Source organism: Asterias rubens, chromosome 17 (assembly GCF_902459465.1).
Source record: "Asterias rubens chromosome 17, eAstRub1.3, whole genome shotgun sequence".
Classification (NCBI taxonomy): Eukaryota; Metazoa; Echinodermata; class Asteroidea; order Forcipulatida; family Asteriidae; genus Asterias; species Asterias rubens.
In genome coordinates this window covers 8,796,659-8,814,756 of record NC_047078.1, presented here as the reverse complement: position 1 = coordinate 8,814,756, position 18,098 = coordinate 8,796,659, and the positions used below count along the sequence as shown (strand labels likewise).

At 38.2% G+C, this 18,098-nt stretch overlaps 3 protein-coding genes across 7 annotated transcripts in view; 1 reads left to right on the top strand and 2 right to left on the bottom strand.

Moving 5' to 3' along the window:
• Positions 1 to 4,023: 4,023 nt before the first annotated feature.
• LOC117301492 (protein Flattop homolog) lies at positions 4,024 to 14,236 on the bottom strand. Of its 2 annotated transcripts, none has more exons than XM_033785514.1 (4): positions 13,941 to 14,236; positions 7,857 to 7,919; positions 7,177 to 7,434; positions 4,024 to 5,489 (listed from the first exon to the last, which is right to left on the bottom strand). In XM_033785514.1, exons 1-4 carry the CDS (start codon positions 13,968 to 13,970, stop codon positions 5,340 to 5,342), a joined length of 501 nt encoding a protein of 166 aa, XP_033641405.1. In that variant the 5' UTR covers positions 13,971 to 14,236; the 3' UTR covers positions 4,024 to 5,339. The 2 variants fall into 2 exon arrangements, with proteins under 2 accessions (XP_033641405.1, XP_033641404.1); XM_033785513.1 differs by lacking the exon at positions 13,941 to 14,236 and adding an exon at positions 10,313 to 10,483.
• Positions 10,734 to 14,404, top strand: LOC117301491 (eukaryotic translation initiation factor 3 subunit F-like). The gene is made up of 8 exons (XM_033785512.1): positions 10,734 to 10,862; positions 11,409 to 11,479; positions 11,653 to 11,732; positions 12,123 to 12,260; positions 12,727 to 12,818; positions 13,248 to 13,384; positions 13,598 to 13,711; positions 14,269 to 14,404. Exons 1-8 carry the CDS (start codon positions 10,748 to 10,750, stop codon positions 14,359 to 14,361), a joined length of 840 nt encoding a protein of 279 aa, XP_033641403.1. The 5' UTR covers positions 10,734 to 10,747; the 3' UTR covers positions 14,362 to 14,404.
• Positions 14,405 to 15,614: 1,210 nt separating this feature from the next.
• Positions 15,615 to 18,098, bottom strand: part of LOC117301393 (AUGMIN subunit 5-like) — a 29,735-nt gene continuing 27,251 nt past the window's right edge. For all 4 annotated transcript variants that reach the window (XM_033785349.1, XM_033785350.1, XM_033785351.1 and 1 more), the window contains exons 15-17: positions 17,515 to 17,659; positions 16,739 to 16,871; positions 15,615 to 15,847 (exon numbers count right to left, since the gene is read on the bottom strand). In XM_033785349.1, coding sequence (XP_033641240.1) covers positions 15,730 to 15,847; positions 16,739 to 16,871; positions 17,515 to 17,659 — 396 coding nt within the window. In that variant the 3' untranslated portion in view covers positions 15,615 to 15,729. The remainder of the gene's footprint in view (positions 15,848 to 16,738; positions 16,872 to 17,514; positions 17,660 to 18,098) is intronic.

Sequence of the window (18,098 nt, the reverse complement as noted above, 5' to 3'; positions counted from 1 at the left end):
GGCCACAAAACGGGGAGGAATACAAAACGGAAAAAATATTTTAGAACTTTGTTGAGCCAGAGCCGATAGTAAAAAAAAAAAAGAGTATTCTCAAGAGAGAAAAAATAATTGCCAAACCTCCTTCTGGGCATGTCCAGCGAGAGATCGTAGAGTGCATGACTTCAAATTCAAAGTTCTTGACAATCGGGCAGTCGTGCGGATAGCGAAACCTCAGTTTAATTTTATCATCATCCGTCCCTGGGGTCTCGTCCAAGGGGGAGTTTAGCGCCCTCTTGTTGGCCCTTTTGGTGTCGTCTTTGAGTTGATCCAGGCACTGACAGAGAAACTCTTGCACATCCTAGAAATGCAGAGGTTTAAACAATGGACACTATTGGTAATTGTCAAAGACCAGTCTTCTCACTTGGTGTATCTCAACATATGGATAAAATAACAAACCTGCGAAAATTTGAGCTTGATTGGTCGTCGGAGTTGCGAGATAACTATGAAAGAACAAAACACCCCTGCCATACGTAGTTGTGTGCTTTCAGATGCTTGATTTCAAGACCTCAAAATCTAAACTTGAGGTCTCGAAATCAAATTCGTGGAAAATTACTTCTTTCCTCGAAAACTACATCACTTCAAAGGGAGCCGTTCCTCACAATGTTTTATACTATCAACCTCTCCCCATTACTCTTTAGCAAGTGAGGTTATATGCTGATAATTATTTGGAGTAATTACCAATAGTGTCCACTGCCTTTAAGAGTTAGTTGGATTACTTTGTTGTAGTGCATTTCCTTTTGACAATATTCTATTGTCACGCAGAAGTTTTGAGGCAGTTAAGTATGGCACCACTGCTCATTTAACAACAATATGGCAAGATGCATTTCGCAAATACCACTGCGCAAGCGCAGACTGTTGAATGAGGTGCATTGTGGGATAGATATGGATAAAATTTGATCACCAGCTAGACCACTATGCACCTAATTCCAAGCTTTACGCACGCACCCCAGTATTTGCGAAAAGGTGTTTTACTCTGATATTCGTATCGACACTCCGGCAACCAAATGTACTCTGAGATATTAACAACACTCTAGCAAGAAACAATGTAATACTCAGCAATATTAATGGCTCTTTAATATTAGCCTTTCATAAGCAACCTTTACAAAAAAACAATACAAGTGGGAGTGGAATTCATATACCTTATTAATACCTTATTACCTTATTAATACCTTATTCAATAACCTTGCCGGCTAATCTGGATTATACAAAGTAGGTGGAACTAACGTCCGTCGATGTCGGTTTTTTCCCATTATCGATATATCGAAAAATTAATATCGAGTATACTCGATATATCGAGTATTTCCCGCGCGCAAGATGGAAGCCTAAAAACAGCACTTGGTATACTCATGGAGGTAGAAATATTTATACCATAGACTGACAGTTTAATAGGGTTACATTTCAACTTGTTTTTGTCTGATCCCCCGAACTTGTTTGTAGTCCAAACAATTTCAGATTGCGTAGTCCCGCCCCGATTATTTCTGGTTTTACAACAAAGTATGATCGCCGCTACCGCTGGCTTGGCCAATTGGTGAACGCTCACCACAATTCTCGATTCGTGATTGGCCATGATTGGCCGTCTCAAAATGACACAGAGCCTTTGTGAGCTGCGTGACTCGCCGACATTAAGGTGTCAGTTGCCGATGCATTGACGTAGAAGTGTCAATCAAGTTGTCCGACGGGCGCGCGGACTACCTTTACGGTTGAAAATGGTTGAGATAATCATCGAAAAAAAATCACTAGAAAGTCCCGCAAAACACAGACCTACCACTCAGCGATCACAATATACAACGCACGCAGCATGCAGTCACATAGTCTCCAATAAAGGCTCGTAGTCTTTTTACTTTGCATTCTATAACCAAGGCAAGAAACATTGAATGCTAGAACGCCCTCTATTGTCGAAATAACGCAGTGCATCACGCGATACCGCCTTGACCAAAGACTGCATGTGTCTGCGCATGCTTGGGCAAACGGGTTTTCCCCCCGAATTGCAATAACCATACACGCTGGTGTGCACGCTTAAACCGTACAACAGCATAGTCTTCGCTGGTACGCACGCAATAGCCGCCGACAGCGTGGTCTGCGAAGCATATAGTTCCTCGGAAATGTTAGCTTGTTCACCGAAAACAACACAACGTGTAGGCTTTATTTGACCAAAATGACGCCATTACGATACCTTGGATTGATAGAAAGATTATTGTAAGATTGTTTTCTTCCTTGTTTTGTTTTGTCTTGTTGATTCGGGGAAGTTTTTGCGGGGTATTTTTGCAAAGTCAATAATGCTGTGATGAAGACGCATTGATTTTGATCACATGCACAATGGGAAGTTGCATCTTATACAGCCGATAGGCTAGGGCAGCAGCGGCGGTTTCTTTTGAGGTTTTACCGTGCGCTCGCCGCGGGGTCGTGAACTTCTGCGGCGGGCCGGCGGCTGATGGCGAAAACACAAAGAACATGCAGACATACTTGCTTGTAAAACGTATTTTATTTAATAGGGCAACTCAAAATGATGAAACTACATAACGACGACGGCTTTTCTAATACTCAAACACAGATTTCTTTTAAATAATCGGACACTCTTTTGGTATTTTCGATATCATTTAGGAACTTCGAAATTTTCAAAACATCGAAATTTTTCGATATATATCGAAAATCCGATATTACGATATGATTATAAAAGTGACATCGGCGATTTCGATGTCAAAAAAATATCGAGTTTTTGAGTATTTTCGATATATCGACGGACGTTAGGTGGAACCTGATAGAGCTTGATTGATTGATTGACTGACTGATTGATTGATTGATTGAATGATTGGCTGATTGATTGATTGATTGATTGATTGTACAATAACCCAGGTCAGCTTGATTTTCTCTGAAGCAGCACCATTAACATAATGCAGATTTACGTGTTGCATAAATCCAGAGAATCGAGCTGCCGTTGTGGAGATAGCTTGCTTCACTTTACGTAGATACACCCCAATGCTCTCCGCTGAGTGATTGCTCTGCTTGGCGCATAGCAATTGAGCTAAGGCCCTGTAACACTAACAGTAATCGATATATCAATACCCGGTCATGATTAAATCATAAACAAGCTTTATTGATATTTTATTAAACTATTTTGTGTTCAATCAAAGTCAAAAGAACATGCATGGACCTACCTACGTATGTACATACATGTACAGTCCCTCGTTCTTCCGTTGAGTCGCAAAGCACACACTGGTCCGATGGCATTATTGTCGTAGTTTTTTATATTAATATTACACATCTGACTTGGCTAAATAAAGCATGGAGGTACACCCATTCGTGGGTGAAACTGTCTTCCGCCACAGAAGCATGACCGTCCACCACAAACAATGTCAATGTTTACAAACTTATTGTTTACAAAAATAACTTTGTAGAACACGTTACGTGACGACCGTATAACTGGAGGTGCAAAATATTTCCCACAATCCTTTGCGGGACGTCGGATTTTTGCTATCTGCAATAAGGTCTATGGACAAACTTTATAGACGAAGAGGGCGCCTTAGCACTTTAACGGTCACGATGGGTTAGTGCAAAGATGCGGGACAGCTGGGGGGGGGGGGGGGGGAGTGTATACTATTAGCTACAGCAAGTAATAACCTTTACCAATGCATTATAACCTTAAAAGATTGTTTTCTTTACAAAGCAAAGCTTCGTAAAATGAGAGCATTGGATCGTTTGATGAGCTTTTAAATTTTATTTTGATTGTTATATATAATATATATATATTTTTTTGTTGGGGGGGGGGGCGGGGGCACACACTCTACATGCAACACAGGACACAATTAATGTTTGACTCAAAGAACATAACTTCCAAACAAATACAATAGATTATTTTGCTGATTTTAATGTAGGACTGATTGTCTAGAAATGTCACATGAAACTAAACCCTTTTCAGCATTATTTTGTTGTCCTGAATCTACATGTATCATGAAATGTCAAACAAAAAACTTAATTTTATTGATTTTGTTGTTAACTGATGATCAAACTTTGTTTTTAAAACTTTATATTTACAAGATGTTTCAAAACTTTTAAAAAGCAAACGGTTTCATAAACTGTTCCTGCGCCTAACAGACAATACAGTACATAACTACTTTTTAAAGCTGAGACATTAACACTATTGAGAAAATAAAATAAAAATAAGGAATTTTCAAGTCACAAAAACTCTTCTCTTGGCACATTGTGCTAAATAGCTAGACGATAATTTCAAAAACATTGAATATGCTTATTTTTTCCCCCTTCACATTTCATGATTTTGTTCCTGATGTCTTGTCTCAATTCTTCAACGATTACACCAGCACACCTAGCGATAAATAAGGGGTTGGTTCTGTCTTTTCTCGTTTGACTGGCAGTATGTAAATAATTGGGTCTTACATTTCAAACATTTTTCTTGAGACACCCTGGGTTGAAATAAAGCGCTGCATAAGAACTGCACAAATTTTTCTAGGTTAAATGATTTTCTGTGATAAACTTGTCCTCTCCACAGTGAACACTACATAATTTTGAACCTTACATATTTCCCATACGTGATCGTATATTTGGTTTAAAGTCATTAAGCTAATACAATTACAGACATGAAAGGCAAGTAATTATATTTCATCAACTCATTCCACTTATGAAAATACAAAAAAATTATCTTGATTTACAGAACTAAATTGGAGAATTAATCCATGGGCCAACCTTGAGCAAGTTCGAGTGCAAACTTTTAGCTGACCCATGATTGACCTTTGACCAGCAACGTACATTTACAATGCACAGTGATACGCTCACTTGGAAGCCTTCAATCAAGACCAAAATGCTTGGGCCACCCCCTGTGCACTTCCCCTGACAATAAACATTCTCTCCCCGTTCCCCCGCTCAATGTTGACTGGAACGCAGAAGATCGTGCAACAACGAGAACCAACAAAAAAGGGGATGGGGGGCCCAACTAGATTATGGCCGGGATTGTAGCTTCAACCATCGGTACCACGGTATTCAACACTCCATTGCCTTCCGCCTTTTTGCTATAGTGTCACTGGTTCCCTTCTGCGCCTTTCATATGTTAGCATGGAACAGGCTATAGGAACCACAGAAGAAACCATGGTCCTGAGGCTGGTTCCAAATGGTTGACCACAGTAGTCAACTAACAGGCAGCCAGCCTGGGTTCCAGTCAAAATAGTCAACCTTTAGTTATTAACCATGGGGCACACTCGAACTTGCTCCTAGTAGTCCAATCAAAACAAGGGATTAAGCCCATGAATATGCATAATAAGATTTACATAAAGACTTTTTGATATCGTTTCTTATGCTAGTTGGGGTGATTTTGAAGCTGGTCTCGGGGAACCTTGTGTTGGTGACGGATTACACGGTCTGTCCTGCGGTGATTTACTTGGTGGAGTTTGGCGGGGACTGGCTAAGGTTTTCTCTGGACTCTTCCTTCTTGGACTTGGTGCCTGTTGGAAAAATAAACAAGAAAGTTTAATAAATATGATTAGTTTGAATGATGTGGACATTTTTGGTATTTACTCAAAATAACTATTAGCATAAAACCTTTCTTGGTAACGAGTAATGGGGAGAGGTTGATAGTATAAATTATTGTGAGAAACGGCTCCCCTGAAGTAATGTAGTTTTCGAGAAAGAAGTAACTTTTAACGAATTTGATTTCAAGACCTCAGATTTAGAATTTGAGGTCTCAAAAGCAAGCATCTGAAAGCACACAACTTCGTGTGACAAGGTTTTTTTTTTTCTTTCATTATTATCTCGTGACTTCGACGACCGATTGAGCTCAAGTTTTCACTGGTTTGTTATTTTACGCATATGTTGAGATACACCAAGTGAAAAAACTGGTCTGACACAATTCCCAATAGTGTACAATGTCTTTCAGACTAGGATTTGAAACTTTGCATGGAGTTTAATTAGGCGAGGTTTGCTGTAGCACTGTGTGAAAAACTCTCTTTGAGTAGGGATGGTTCTGAAAACACTGGTTCTTTTGAGAATCAACATTACTCAAAAGACATTTACACATGGTGCACATGGTGTCCATTGTCAAAATTTCTGGTCAAATAACTTTGGCTCTAAATTTCCTCAGTACAACTCATTTACAATTTTGCATCAAACTGACCCGATTTGACCCACTTTTAGATTAATAATCTCTTTATAAATGAAATTCATATGGCCCATCCATGTAAACACGCTCCTGGGCGCTGAACAATTAAAAAGAAAACCTATTAAAATCCATACAGATTGGACTGAGGTCAAATAGAATGTGAAACCTAATCTTAGTCCAAGCCTTTCCTGCTGTTTATATTCCTCAATATACTCATAGAGTTATATATAAGAACTAGAGGGCGCACTGGCCTATATACTTGCCCCGGCATGCGTGCATGCGGCCATTTTCTAAGTTGACAAAACAGCATCGCACAGCGTGTGTTTGTGCGACCATTTTGTAGGTTGACCAAACAGCATCGCGTAGCGTTCAATAAACACAAATTCCAACGTGTACTTCATATCCAACACGCGTACAGAATGGCGCGCGTGTCTCCTTGCGGTCCCTTCGATTTTTGAGCGAGCAGCACCAACGGTGCGTCCTCTAGTTCTTATATATAACTCTATGGTTATACTGCAGGTGGAAAAGGCATACTGTATGCTGTTACCCACAACCTATCAATAGAAGACCCTATCTCAACACAAACTGCTATCACTCACGAACACCTATCACACAAATAAAATATTCATTAAAATTCAAATTTCATACGCCCTCTGATGGTAGAATTTAGCCATTTGGGTGTTTTGGTAAACAGCACACAGAGAGCCCTTGGAAGCAGGGGCCTTCCTCGAACCTTGGATTGGGCTCCAGCTAAAAGGCTCTGCACACTGTGTACGCAGTGTAAACCAGCTCGGCATTTAACCTGCTTTTTTTGGAGCAGCGCGTATTGCACGCGATGGTTGGAACTTTAGCAGACGGAACTTGGAGCCTAGTAAAAGCCAGAGCCGAAGCTGAGGTTTGAGAAAGGCCCCTGGGGTCGATTTCACAAAGAGTTAGTCCTAGTCCTAAGTTAGGATAAGTAACTTGTCCTAACTGCAGATAAGACTAGTCCTAACTCTTTGTGAAATCCACCCCTGAACTTTGTAGAATTGTACCTTTGCGAGTTCCTTGACTGGTGATCCAGCAGCTTTCCTCATGTAATCTTCATGATCTTTCCTTCCTTTCACAATACCCACAGCAGCAGGGTCGGATCGAGCCATAAATGTTGTGACATTGCCCGGAATCTTCAATGGAATATCCCATGTTCCAACAAACTTCCCCCATGGGTTTTCTGAAGAGTGGGGCACCCCACCTAGAAGATGTCCTCTGTCATTTGCGATGACTTGAGTGAAGCCGTCAAAACGAGATGGCCGCTGGAAAAGATACAAACAATATTTGCTGTTATGACAACAGATATTCCCAAACGATTTCTTCTTCAATATTATGCGCAATATTTGACTTGTTAAAAGCACTATTATAAAGAAGTTCTGCTTCTAAATAAAGAGTACATTTTGAAGTCCTGAATCTAATTTCTGCTTTGTGTTTCTTAGTTTTGCTGTCCTCTGATAACAACGTTCCTGTTATAAAAAGGTAATTTGGCCATAACAGTCCTTGTTACGGCCTTGTTATAACGTAGAAAGCAGCTGACCAGTTTGTGGTCGCACTTCGGACACATATTTTACATGAGTTATAACCTCTCTCAAAAGACTTGTTGTGTCACTAATAAATGAACAATAAAGGTCAGATCTGACTCCCAGGAATAAGCTCATATCTGAGTATAAATCATTTTTCCTACCTCTTTATAGGTGTGTGGAAGCTGCCAGTTTTGAAGTCTTTTGCTGTCGAATGCTTGTTCATACTGGAATACAATCAGTTTCATAAACAATTACTTGTAATCTTAAATAATCTGAACAAGTGCTAAAAAGATGATGAGTCTTTTTCTGTTGTCGATAATTTAAGAGTTGACAATGGACGATGAGCCATTTCTTTAATATTTGCCTATTGTCTTATAAAAACAATATTGTTGGGCCTTAATCTCCAAAGTGGTGTCGCTACTAGTAGGCTATCACTACAGTAAATAATTAACTATTTTAGGGGGTCCTACTAAAAGCCAACATTTACTGCTAAAAATGGCCTTTGCTTTCTGTAAGTATAGGACAGGTTGAATGGTTTGTTTGTAAATTGTTTGTTTGTTTGTTTGTTTACCAGGCGAAGCATAAACAAGGCAAAAATGCATGGCGAACCCACAATCGGTCCTACTAAAAGTTGACAAGTCCAGAGTGCCGACAACACGCCGACAACAAGTTTCAAATACCTCAAAAACAGCAAATAAACCAAAGAACTAATATAGAACTATGTGTGCTTTTTAATATAAACAGAAATGTAATGGCAAAACTTCACGAAAAGTATGAATTTTTTCGATCCTACTAAAAGCTGATAACAAGCTGACAACCGCCGACAACAAGTCCAGAGTGCCGACAACAAGTTTCAAACACCTCAAAAACAGCAAATAAGATGAACAAACATTATTAAAAACGAAATTCGTGAGATTATTATTAATAAAAGTGAGCTCCATATGATGGTAGAACATCATTTTTATTTCCTATCACTTACAAAATCACGCTGCACGGAAATAGTTCGTTTCGGCATACAATGTACGTTTTGTACGGTACGAGTTGACTTGGGTACGAATTGACTTACATACGAGTTGACCTGGGTACGAGTTGACTAAGGTACGAGTTGACTTGGGTACAATATTTTGGGTACGAGTTGACTTGGGTACGAGTTGACCTGTTTCGATTTCTGAGGGCTGAGTTTTATTTTTTCATTTTGGTTTTAGCTGCTGATTTTTTCTTTCTGAACTAAGCTGCCACTCTGGAATTCAAAGTTTTAATGGGAAACTTAAATATAATATTGTTTTAAACTCCATGAGATATCGTAGCGTCATACGTTATCGACCCTCATATGTTTTCGGTCCCCAACTTTGATTCCCGTTTACCGCGAGATTGTGCAAGCTGCACCAGTGACAGAAGCTATGCAGTTTACTCACAGTCTGTATTTTCATCAGTCTTAATCATGAGAATAAAGTTTCCTGTCGTTGGTTATGCTCAAACATTTATGAAATGATTGATTTTTTTGTACTAATCACTAGTGCATTATTATGCCAACATTAAAATGAGTCAAAGAAACATCATCCAACCTCAAAAGTTCAAAACAAAATTACTATCTGCTAGATTAAGTTTCATTCTGCTTTAGTCACTAGATGGATCACGTGAGGTGGTGACTATTTGGGATTCTATGGTGTGTCAATATAGGGAAAATATTAAAAAAAATTAAGTGAAAATGAAAAAAAAATAAAATAAATTCCGATACGCGTAATAAATATTAAGTCTACATTAAAGAGAAATCTCATAGATTGGTTTCTTATCTCCTGAAACCAAACATTACTGGTCTGATATGGGGGAAAATGGATTGTTATGTATGCCTTAGGACAAAAATGTAATTAAATTTGTTCAGTAGTAATTGAATAATATTTTTGACTTTTTTTGCACGCCATACTAGCTTCTGAATATTCAATAAAATACCAACCAATGAAAGGTGTGAAAACATGTGACGTTGCTCCAATGTTGTGCATGCACAAGCACTGTTAATGGCCCTCGCAACGTAAAACCAAAACTTGAAAAATTTCAACACACCATGAAGTGTAAGTGTTATTGTTAAAAAATTGGATAGATGATTTGAAAAAAAAATATTTAGTTTTTGATTGTGAACAATTTTTCTGTTATCCTACTGAAAACACATGACACCAGGATACATACAAAAAAGAGGTAAATAATCATATTGCATATTGTATCAGAAAGCAAAGGTCATTTGTACATTTTTAGCAGTAAAATTATCTTCTATCTATCTTCCAATAAGTACATCCAGTCGTACTTAGATGGTCACGGGGTAGCCCACCTTGTTGAGCTGTAAATGGCTCCGCTTTTAACATCGGTCTCATCACTGCAGTAATGAGACCGATGTTAATAGTGATGAGACCGATGTTAAAAGCGGAGCCATTTACGGCTCAACAAGGTGGGCTAGTCACGGGGGAGGGGAGTTGCCAAAAACAAATTTGTTGTTGAAAATACCAATCATCTGTTCATCATGATCATTCATCAAATTCAAATATTTAAAAACAGTAAAATACTCGACAATGAATTTACAAGCTACATACAATTCTATAGATTAATCATAATACATAAGCTTTACCTGATTTGCACTGAAATGCGCTGCCATTTTGAGTTCAAATGTTAACAAATTTGTTGTCTGTCCAAAACACTTCCGTAAACAAAACATGTGCGTGCGAGAATGTGTGCACAGAGAATATCAACAGACTAGATGTAAACAGAGAGTGCGGTCATGGATACGAGCATTCCAACCAATGGGAGAAGACAATCTAGTAAGTGCCATCTAGTCGTTTTGAAAAAGCTACACCGATTGGTTACCGTCACACAAGAAAATAAATATTCATAGAAATTTACTTTCGACTAATCACCGATCTTTTATCATTGTTGACCAACAAAGAACAAATGAAAAACAACATTTGATTGGTCATTGTGTATTGACGTAAAATTTTGGCTAAGCTAGGTGGACTCCTAAGATCACAAGAGGGCGGGCTATAAATATTAGTCATCAGAACCCAAGATGGCGGCAGTTTTACCGAGGGAATGCCATGTGCATCCAGTAGTTTTATTCAGCATTGTAGACTCTTACGAAAGAAGAAATGACGAAGCTGCAAGGGTGATTGGAACTCTATTAGGTAAGGATAACTATTCTGTTTTTGTTTTGAAACGTTGATTGCTGAAAAAGAGAGATTTTGAGTGCCATATGTTGATACTTTGTCCGTGCCACATCCGTCACTTCCCGAAGCTTTCAGCCGTCAATGCGCGGCGATACAGTGGCTGTTCACGCACCGTGTGAACGATTTTCATGGAGACAACTCGACCATGAATATATTGTCTGTTTTTTGAATTGTAGTAATGCATATAAATGAGAGACTATTCACGTTTGTTATAATACCATAATCATGGTTGATACTGACGTTTGTTACCGTTTTGACATGTTTTTCATATGAATTTTTTTTCTTTTTCAATTATTTTTCTCCTCCACGACCACATTTTATGATTGAACTTGAAGAAGGGGAACCATAAACCATTATGACCCCTTTCCCATTGTCTTATGTTTGTTACAATGTTGGAAGTGTGTGGGAAGATTTAAACCATTCCTAACCAATTCAATTTAATTAGACAAAGAATACACTTTCATTCAACTTGACAACTGACAAATTAATTGATTGCATTTTCAGGTACAAACATCAACGGAATTGTTGAAATCACAAACTGTTTCTGCGTCCCACACAATGAATCAGAAGATGAGGTAAATTAATTATTTTCATTCAAATAAAACTTGCATAAAAAATGTAGTTCAAAACTGTTTTCAAATGTTTTGGGACTCAATTTATTGTAAATAAAATATAAACTGCTTCTGATGTTCTCTAGAATTGTTTCAATAACAGAAGATACAAATTTGTTTAATTCTTTTTTATTTAGGTTGCTGTTGATATGGAGTTTGCAAAGAATATGTACGATCTTCACAAAAAAGTCAATGCAAATGAGACCATTATTGGATGGTAAGTAAAAAGTGTTGGGGGAAAAACGAAGGGAAAATTATATAGTCGGCAAAACATCCTAAAAGAGAACATCACACTAACTTTTTGTAGAGAAGACCATCAGGATGTCAGTTTTAGACATGGGAGAAAAACCCCTATATGGGAAGAAAACTACGCAGTCGGGTAGGGAACGAAAAAAAAAATTCACAAGCAAGGCCGGGTTAGGATTCGAACTGGGGTCCACTGAGGTGAAAGGCAGGGAAAGAAACAACTAAACCAATATTACTGACCAAGACATTAATTACCTGTATGCTCTTCCACACCACTTAATATCCAAGTGAGCTAGTATTAATGAAGTAAACGAGAATTACATATCTTTCTGTTGATTGATTGACCTATTTTTCTTTGTAGGTATGCAACAGGAGCAGATATTTCAGACCATTCTCTCTTGATACATGAATACTATTCCAGAGAATGTACCAACCCGGTTCATCTTACCATTGATACAACAGTCACAGACTTAAAGATGTCTACAAAAGTCTGGATACGGTAAGATTAATAAAGTCATTGATTGATCTCAAAACAAGTCGGAATTCTTACAGTAAAGAACACTCCACTTAGAGTTTCCTTAGAAACAGGTCAGGAGTACAGACAAATTGGCCAGTGTCAGACTTGAACCCGCTCCCCCTGGAATACCAAATAAGTTCACCAGATCTTACGTTGTTGAGTTTCCATTAATGCAGTCGATTTCATTCATCAAACTCTTCCTAAGTTAGGATTAATCTTAGGACTTGGGACGAGTAAAGTTCTGTATCCAAAGACGTAGGACGCATTGAACCCATCCAAAGTTAGGACGGGTTGCTCGTCCTAACTCGAAATAGGATTAATCCTAGCGTTTCGTGAAATCGGCTGCAGGTTGTCAATCATCAAACAACGCATACTGACCAATTGTTACACTTATGAAGTTTGAAACTTCTATATCATTGATTTAATAATTTCCTATTCCTATTTACAGACAGACAATGGGTGTACCTGACAAGTCTAAAGGGACCGTATTTACCCCTATCAAGATGGTCCCTGTATGTCATCAACCGGAAAGAGTTGGATGTAAGTAAAGAGCATTGACTCCCTCAACACTGATAGCCTAAATGTCAGTCGGCTCCCCTGATAGTTCCAGTGATGTTGATTCATGCTTTAATCAGAACCTGAATCTCTTTATAGTGTGAACATAATTTCCTCCATTGGAAAATCTGCAAGAAATTGCGGTTTCTTAACTCTTGATAAAAAAAAAGAAAACAAAAGCACAGTTCAGATTTGAGTTATTAATCCCATGAAGGGATAAAAAAGCACTCGCTTGAATGTAATGAAATCTCACAGCTGCGACTTCTGGTAATTAGGTTAAATATTGAGTGTTGTGTTCAAATAAACTTTGCTAAGTCTTTTTTTTTTTAATGATATAAGCACAAGTCATTCTTAAAGGATTTGGGTACTTTTTCAAAATGTCCATAGATTTAACTTTCTGGTTTTATTTTCTAGTGGATACATTAATTCGAGGACAAGCTTCTGGCCGCCGTACGATGGAAACCGTTTCTGATCTCCAACATGTCGGCAAAGCATCGGCTAAACTACAAGAGATGATTGCCATAGTTCTTAGCTACGTTGATGAAGTAATGGTATGTATTGCCCCCAAGTAAGTTATTTGGGGTTCTATTAAACAATAATAATAATAGTGGCTTCTTACGTTTAAATTATGAGACCTACTCCTTTTACATAGCACCATGTAATGGGTTACAAGGTGTTGTAGCGCTATATGCTGCCAATAAAAAGGAAGATGTATATTTCTTAAAAGCAGTTGTGTAAATATTTGTCTGTATTTTTGTTTACAGAGTGGCAAGATTGCATCCGATAACCAGATTGGCCGTTTTCTGATGGATCTCGTTGCCAATGTACCTAAACTAGAACCAGAAGAATTTGAGAGAATGATCAACAGTAACATGAAGGTAAATAGCAGCCATCTTTGTTGGATTCCCTTCAGCAAGCTGTATGGTACAAACTATGAATCTCACTACAGTCAAGGGCACCAGACTAAATGTTTCCTTTTGCAAAATTACAGCCGGAACGTTTGATGTATTAGTGAATTTATGGCAGCCTTCACAAAATGGTGGTCAAAGTTTGTAACATTTCTCACAAGCGAACACAAATATTGGATGAAAATGTACAATAACTTACTCTGTTTGCTGTGCTGTTTGTGCTTGTCATGCGGACAGTGCAAAGTCTACCCCATTAGTTGCACCCAGACATATAATGTTGCTCCATCGTGTCCAACAGCAAACTGAACCTAGTATGGTTACTACAGGGCTTTTATAGCAAGTGTGTTTTGAATAATAATAAGGATTAAGGTAGATTTCCATTCATGGTTTCAGTTGAGTGAATAACCAAATCAACCCCAAATCATTTTGTATTCGATTCACAAAATGTCAGACATGGTTGATTATGCATGGGAGTTGGCATTGAATTTGTCTAAATTAAGTGCTTTGTTTTTTTCTCTCCATTTCAGGACTTACTGATGGTGGTTTACCTGTCCAACCTTGTCGAGACCCAGCTAAATCTGAATGAGAAACTCACCCTCATCGCACAGACTCACCCATAAGTAAAAAGTAGTATCTTCCAACCATACAGACAAATGGACTATTCTATTATGAAAAAGGGATATTCAGAAAGATTAGTTCCACATGAAATTGTGTTTATTTAACAAAGGTATCTGGCAGCAAAACCTTTTGAAAAACATCTAGATCACAAATTTAAGTTTGACGTTTTTCATTGACTTCAGCGACTTATTATTCAGTTATGTATTTTGTTACTGAAACAACTACATGTTATGTTAAGACTGTAGCCTGTAATCAAGTCACATATTATACTCACAAGTAATTATTTCTTCATGGGGTGTTCTACAAAGCGTGGTTTGGGTGTAGTGTGCATTTTGAAACAAGACTATACTAAAAAGCAAAGATACAGCCAGCAAATTAATTTCTTGTAATGATTACAATAGGTCATAATATTTATTATTTACAAGCTCAAGAACACTGCAGTTCCACATCATATAAAAACAACAAGAAATATAGTTGGTAAAATAAAAACATTTTGCTGAATTCATCATTTCTGAGCAAGTTTGAGTGCGCACATTTAGTCCACCAGTGGTCGACCACAGACTAGCAACGCACATGCGCAGTGGCGTACTCACCCGAACGACTCGTTTGGTCAACCTTCCACCTTTTCGCTAAAGTGTCACTGGTTCCCCTCTGCGCTTAACACATGTCAGAATGGAACATACTGTTGGGACCAGTGAAGAAACCATGGGCTCGAGGCTGGTTCCAAATGGTCGACCAGAGTAGTCGACCAGCCTGGGTTTGAGTCAAAATGGTCAACCTTTAGTTAACCATTGTGCACACTCGAACTTGCTCTCTATCGTTGGCAACTGATTTATAAACTGCTCAAATCCATAATAATTCCACTTGGTTTTCCTGAACACTTTTGATGGAATAGAAGTTAGAAATTTACTTCAAGTAAAAGATTGTTTTGTCTCTTACTTGATCTTAAATTGTTAAGATGTTTCAGGTTTTTTCAGTAAGACCTTTCATAAATGAAATGTATATTTTGTGGTTTAGTTGTCCACAAAGAGAAAAGACAATAAAATAAGCATCATGTAACATAACTTAGTTATCTGGATCCTAATTTCTACACAACAATTGTACTACGTGCTTTTTCAAATAAGGAAACCATTGCCTTCCGCCTTTTCGCTAAAGTGTCACTGGTTCCCCTCTGTGCTTTACACATGTTAGAATAGAACATGCTGTAGGGACCAGTGAAGAAAGCACTGCTCGAGGCTGGTTCCAAATGGTCGACCACAGTAGTCAATCAATGGTCAACCAGCCTGGACTAGAGTCAAAATAGTCAACCTTTAGTTAACCATGGTGTGCACTCAAACTTGGTCCTTGTTGGAGAGGATTAAATCTTCTACCTAAATACCTAGCTGTCGAAGTCTGGTTACGGCCACAGTCCATTTATCCATCCATTGTTGCAGACTAAGGTCATCTAGTTTGACCCACGGAGTAAGTTTCTGTGCTGGCTGCTCCCACCTGAAGTTAAAGACAAAAAAACAATTGAACATCAACATATGCATGTGTTTGTATCTGACAATAAGCCACTTCGAAATGTCAGTGGCGCATGTCTGTTACTGCTGACAACAGACTTTGTATTGTCAAAAGGTCACGGGAGATAGACAAAGTCCGTTGTCAGCAGTAACAGACATGCGCAGCTGGAACTCCGAAGTGGCTTATTACAAAGCCCAAATAATTTAAAATGTTCCCAGTCAGTTTTCCTTGTGGTTTATTATTTGATATCTGAAATAAAAAGTTGTATCGTAAACTTTGGTGTGATCCCTAGCTACAAGGCAGTTACAGGTTGAATGACTTCTGACTGGCACCCCTTAAAGGAACATTATAGAATTGGTTTTGCTAGCAAAAAAGTTGCTGGCAGTGTACGCACTTTATGTAATCCACCATATACATAAACTGACAAACCTGTAGAAGTTTGAGATCGATCGGCCATCTGGGTCACGAGAGAACAGTGAAAAACCGATTACAAATTTTGTATAGCATTGATGCCAAAACAAAAATGAATAAAACACTCCCTGAGCGATAAACTATAAGCTCGGAATTAGATTATTTATTTCTCATCAAATATGAAATTTCAGACAGAAATATTTCAAGGGATGTTTTCTATCATCATCATCATTAGACCGTGTAAGTTTTATGTAAATCTATGATCTTCACGATTTTTGTTCTTACCAATTCTGTAATGTTCCTTTAACAAAGATATTGACTTCTGACTGGCACCCCTTAACAAAGATATTGACAAAACAGGGAGACTGCCGGTAGAGCGCCGGTCAGTTAATTTGGAGGTTGTTGGTTCAAATCCTGCTCTAGTGAATTTTTCTTTGTTCAACCCCATTTCCTATCTAGTCTTACCAAGCAGTAAGTGAATCCTTGACTGTGATACAATCAGACAGACAATCCGTCGATTCATCTAGTCTCGTTTGTAACATCGGAAGAACTTGTCTCAAAGCTTCCTCATCATGACTGGCAACTTCTTTTGTCAGGACTACAAAAAAGAACATAGAAAATGCAAGTTGAACCACAATAATAATATTTTTTTTAAGTATCGGTATATGCCTCAAGCAAAAACATACGAAGTAACTAATTCATTAAAAAACAATTTGTGGAAGTGTTGGCTCTGATTGGTGCTACACAAGGCTATTAAGAACAGGGGCCAATTTCATAGAGCTGCTTAATAAAAAAACTAGCTTAAGCACGAAAATAGCTTGCTTATTTTACACATGTTACTGGCCAAAATTTCATGCCTGGTATTTTGTGACTGGTATTATAGCTGTTGTTTACTTAGCATAGCAACTGAGTGGATTCTTGGCCCGTAATCTGATTTTACTAAGGTAGTATTTTTTTGCTTAACCAAATGGTACACACACATTTAAGCAAAAAAATCCTGCTTACCCACAAGTAACACTTGACGTAGCACAGAATTCCCTGCTTCCGTAAGTGTGGAGTGTTTGCTTACGGTAAGCAGAGCCATAAAGTCTGTAAGAACATAAACTTGCTAAGCACAGAAAACTGTGACTGGTACCACCCACTTCTTGCTTAGCAAAGGAATTTGCAAAGCAGAATTTTCTGCCAACCAGCTTTAATTTGGCCCTGATCTGAAGAGATGGAAGTATTTGAAATGTTGGTACCTGTGATACGTTGGATCGCTGTGATGTCCTGACTGCTGGATTCATTCATGGATGAATACAATAATTGTTGAGAATCAAGTAACGTCTGGACTTCAGATATTTCACATTTCATCAAAACACAGTGTGGAAGAAGATGCTCTGGAGCCTGTGGGGAAACAGTCATGGATTAAGAAATTCAGAAAAATAAAATCCTTGTTCAGAGTTTCAAGATTAAACCCCTTAAATCACATGTTATTCATTTGGTTTCTTTGGTGTATAGGGAGCTTGAAAGATCAAGTTTCAAAGTTGTTTGATTTTGGTAAAAATCTTAAGGAATGATTTTCATGTTGTAGAACCTGAGCATGAAATAATTTAGGGTCGAACAAAGAAAAATTGACAAGAGCAGGATTTGAACCAACAACATGGGGTTTAACGGGCCGATGATCAACTGAGCTATCTACCCAGTCAGATTCCCTTGTGGTTTATTAATTGATATCTGAAATATAAAAAAAGGTGCATCCCCGGCTGTCGCTTCCCAGGTTGTATCATAAACTTGAGTGTGATCCCTGGCTACCTGGATGCAAACAGTTGTACGGCGTCTGACT

Coding starts and splice junctions, on each gene's coding strand:
- LOC117301491 (XM_033785512.1), top strand. CDS start 10,748: ATGGCGGCAGTTTTACCGAGGGAATGCCATGTGCATCCAGTAGTTTTA. Junction 10,863..11,408: donor GGTGATTGGAACTCTATTAG/GTAAGGATAACT, acceptor TTGCATTTTCAG/GTACAAACATCAACGGAATT. Junction 13,385..13,597: donor GCTACGTTGATGAAGTAATG/GTATGTATTGCC, acceptor TTTTGTTTACAG/AGTGGCAAGATTGCATCCGA.
- LOC117301492 (XM_033785513.1), bottom strand. CDS start 10,399: ATGTTTTGTTTACGGAAGTGTTTTGGACAGACAACAAATTTGTTAACA. Junction 7,920..10,312: donor CGCATTTCAGTGCAAATCAG/GTAAAGCTTATG, acceptor ATTGTATTCCAG/TATGAACAAGCATTCGACAG. Junction 5,490..7,176: donor CAGTCAAGGAACTCGCAAAG/GTACAATTCTAC, acceptor TTTTTCCAACAG/GCACCAAGTCCAAGAAGGAA.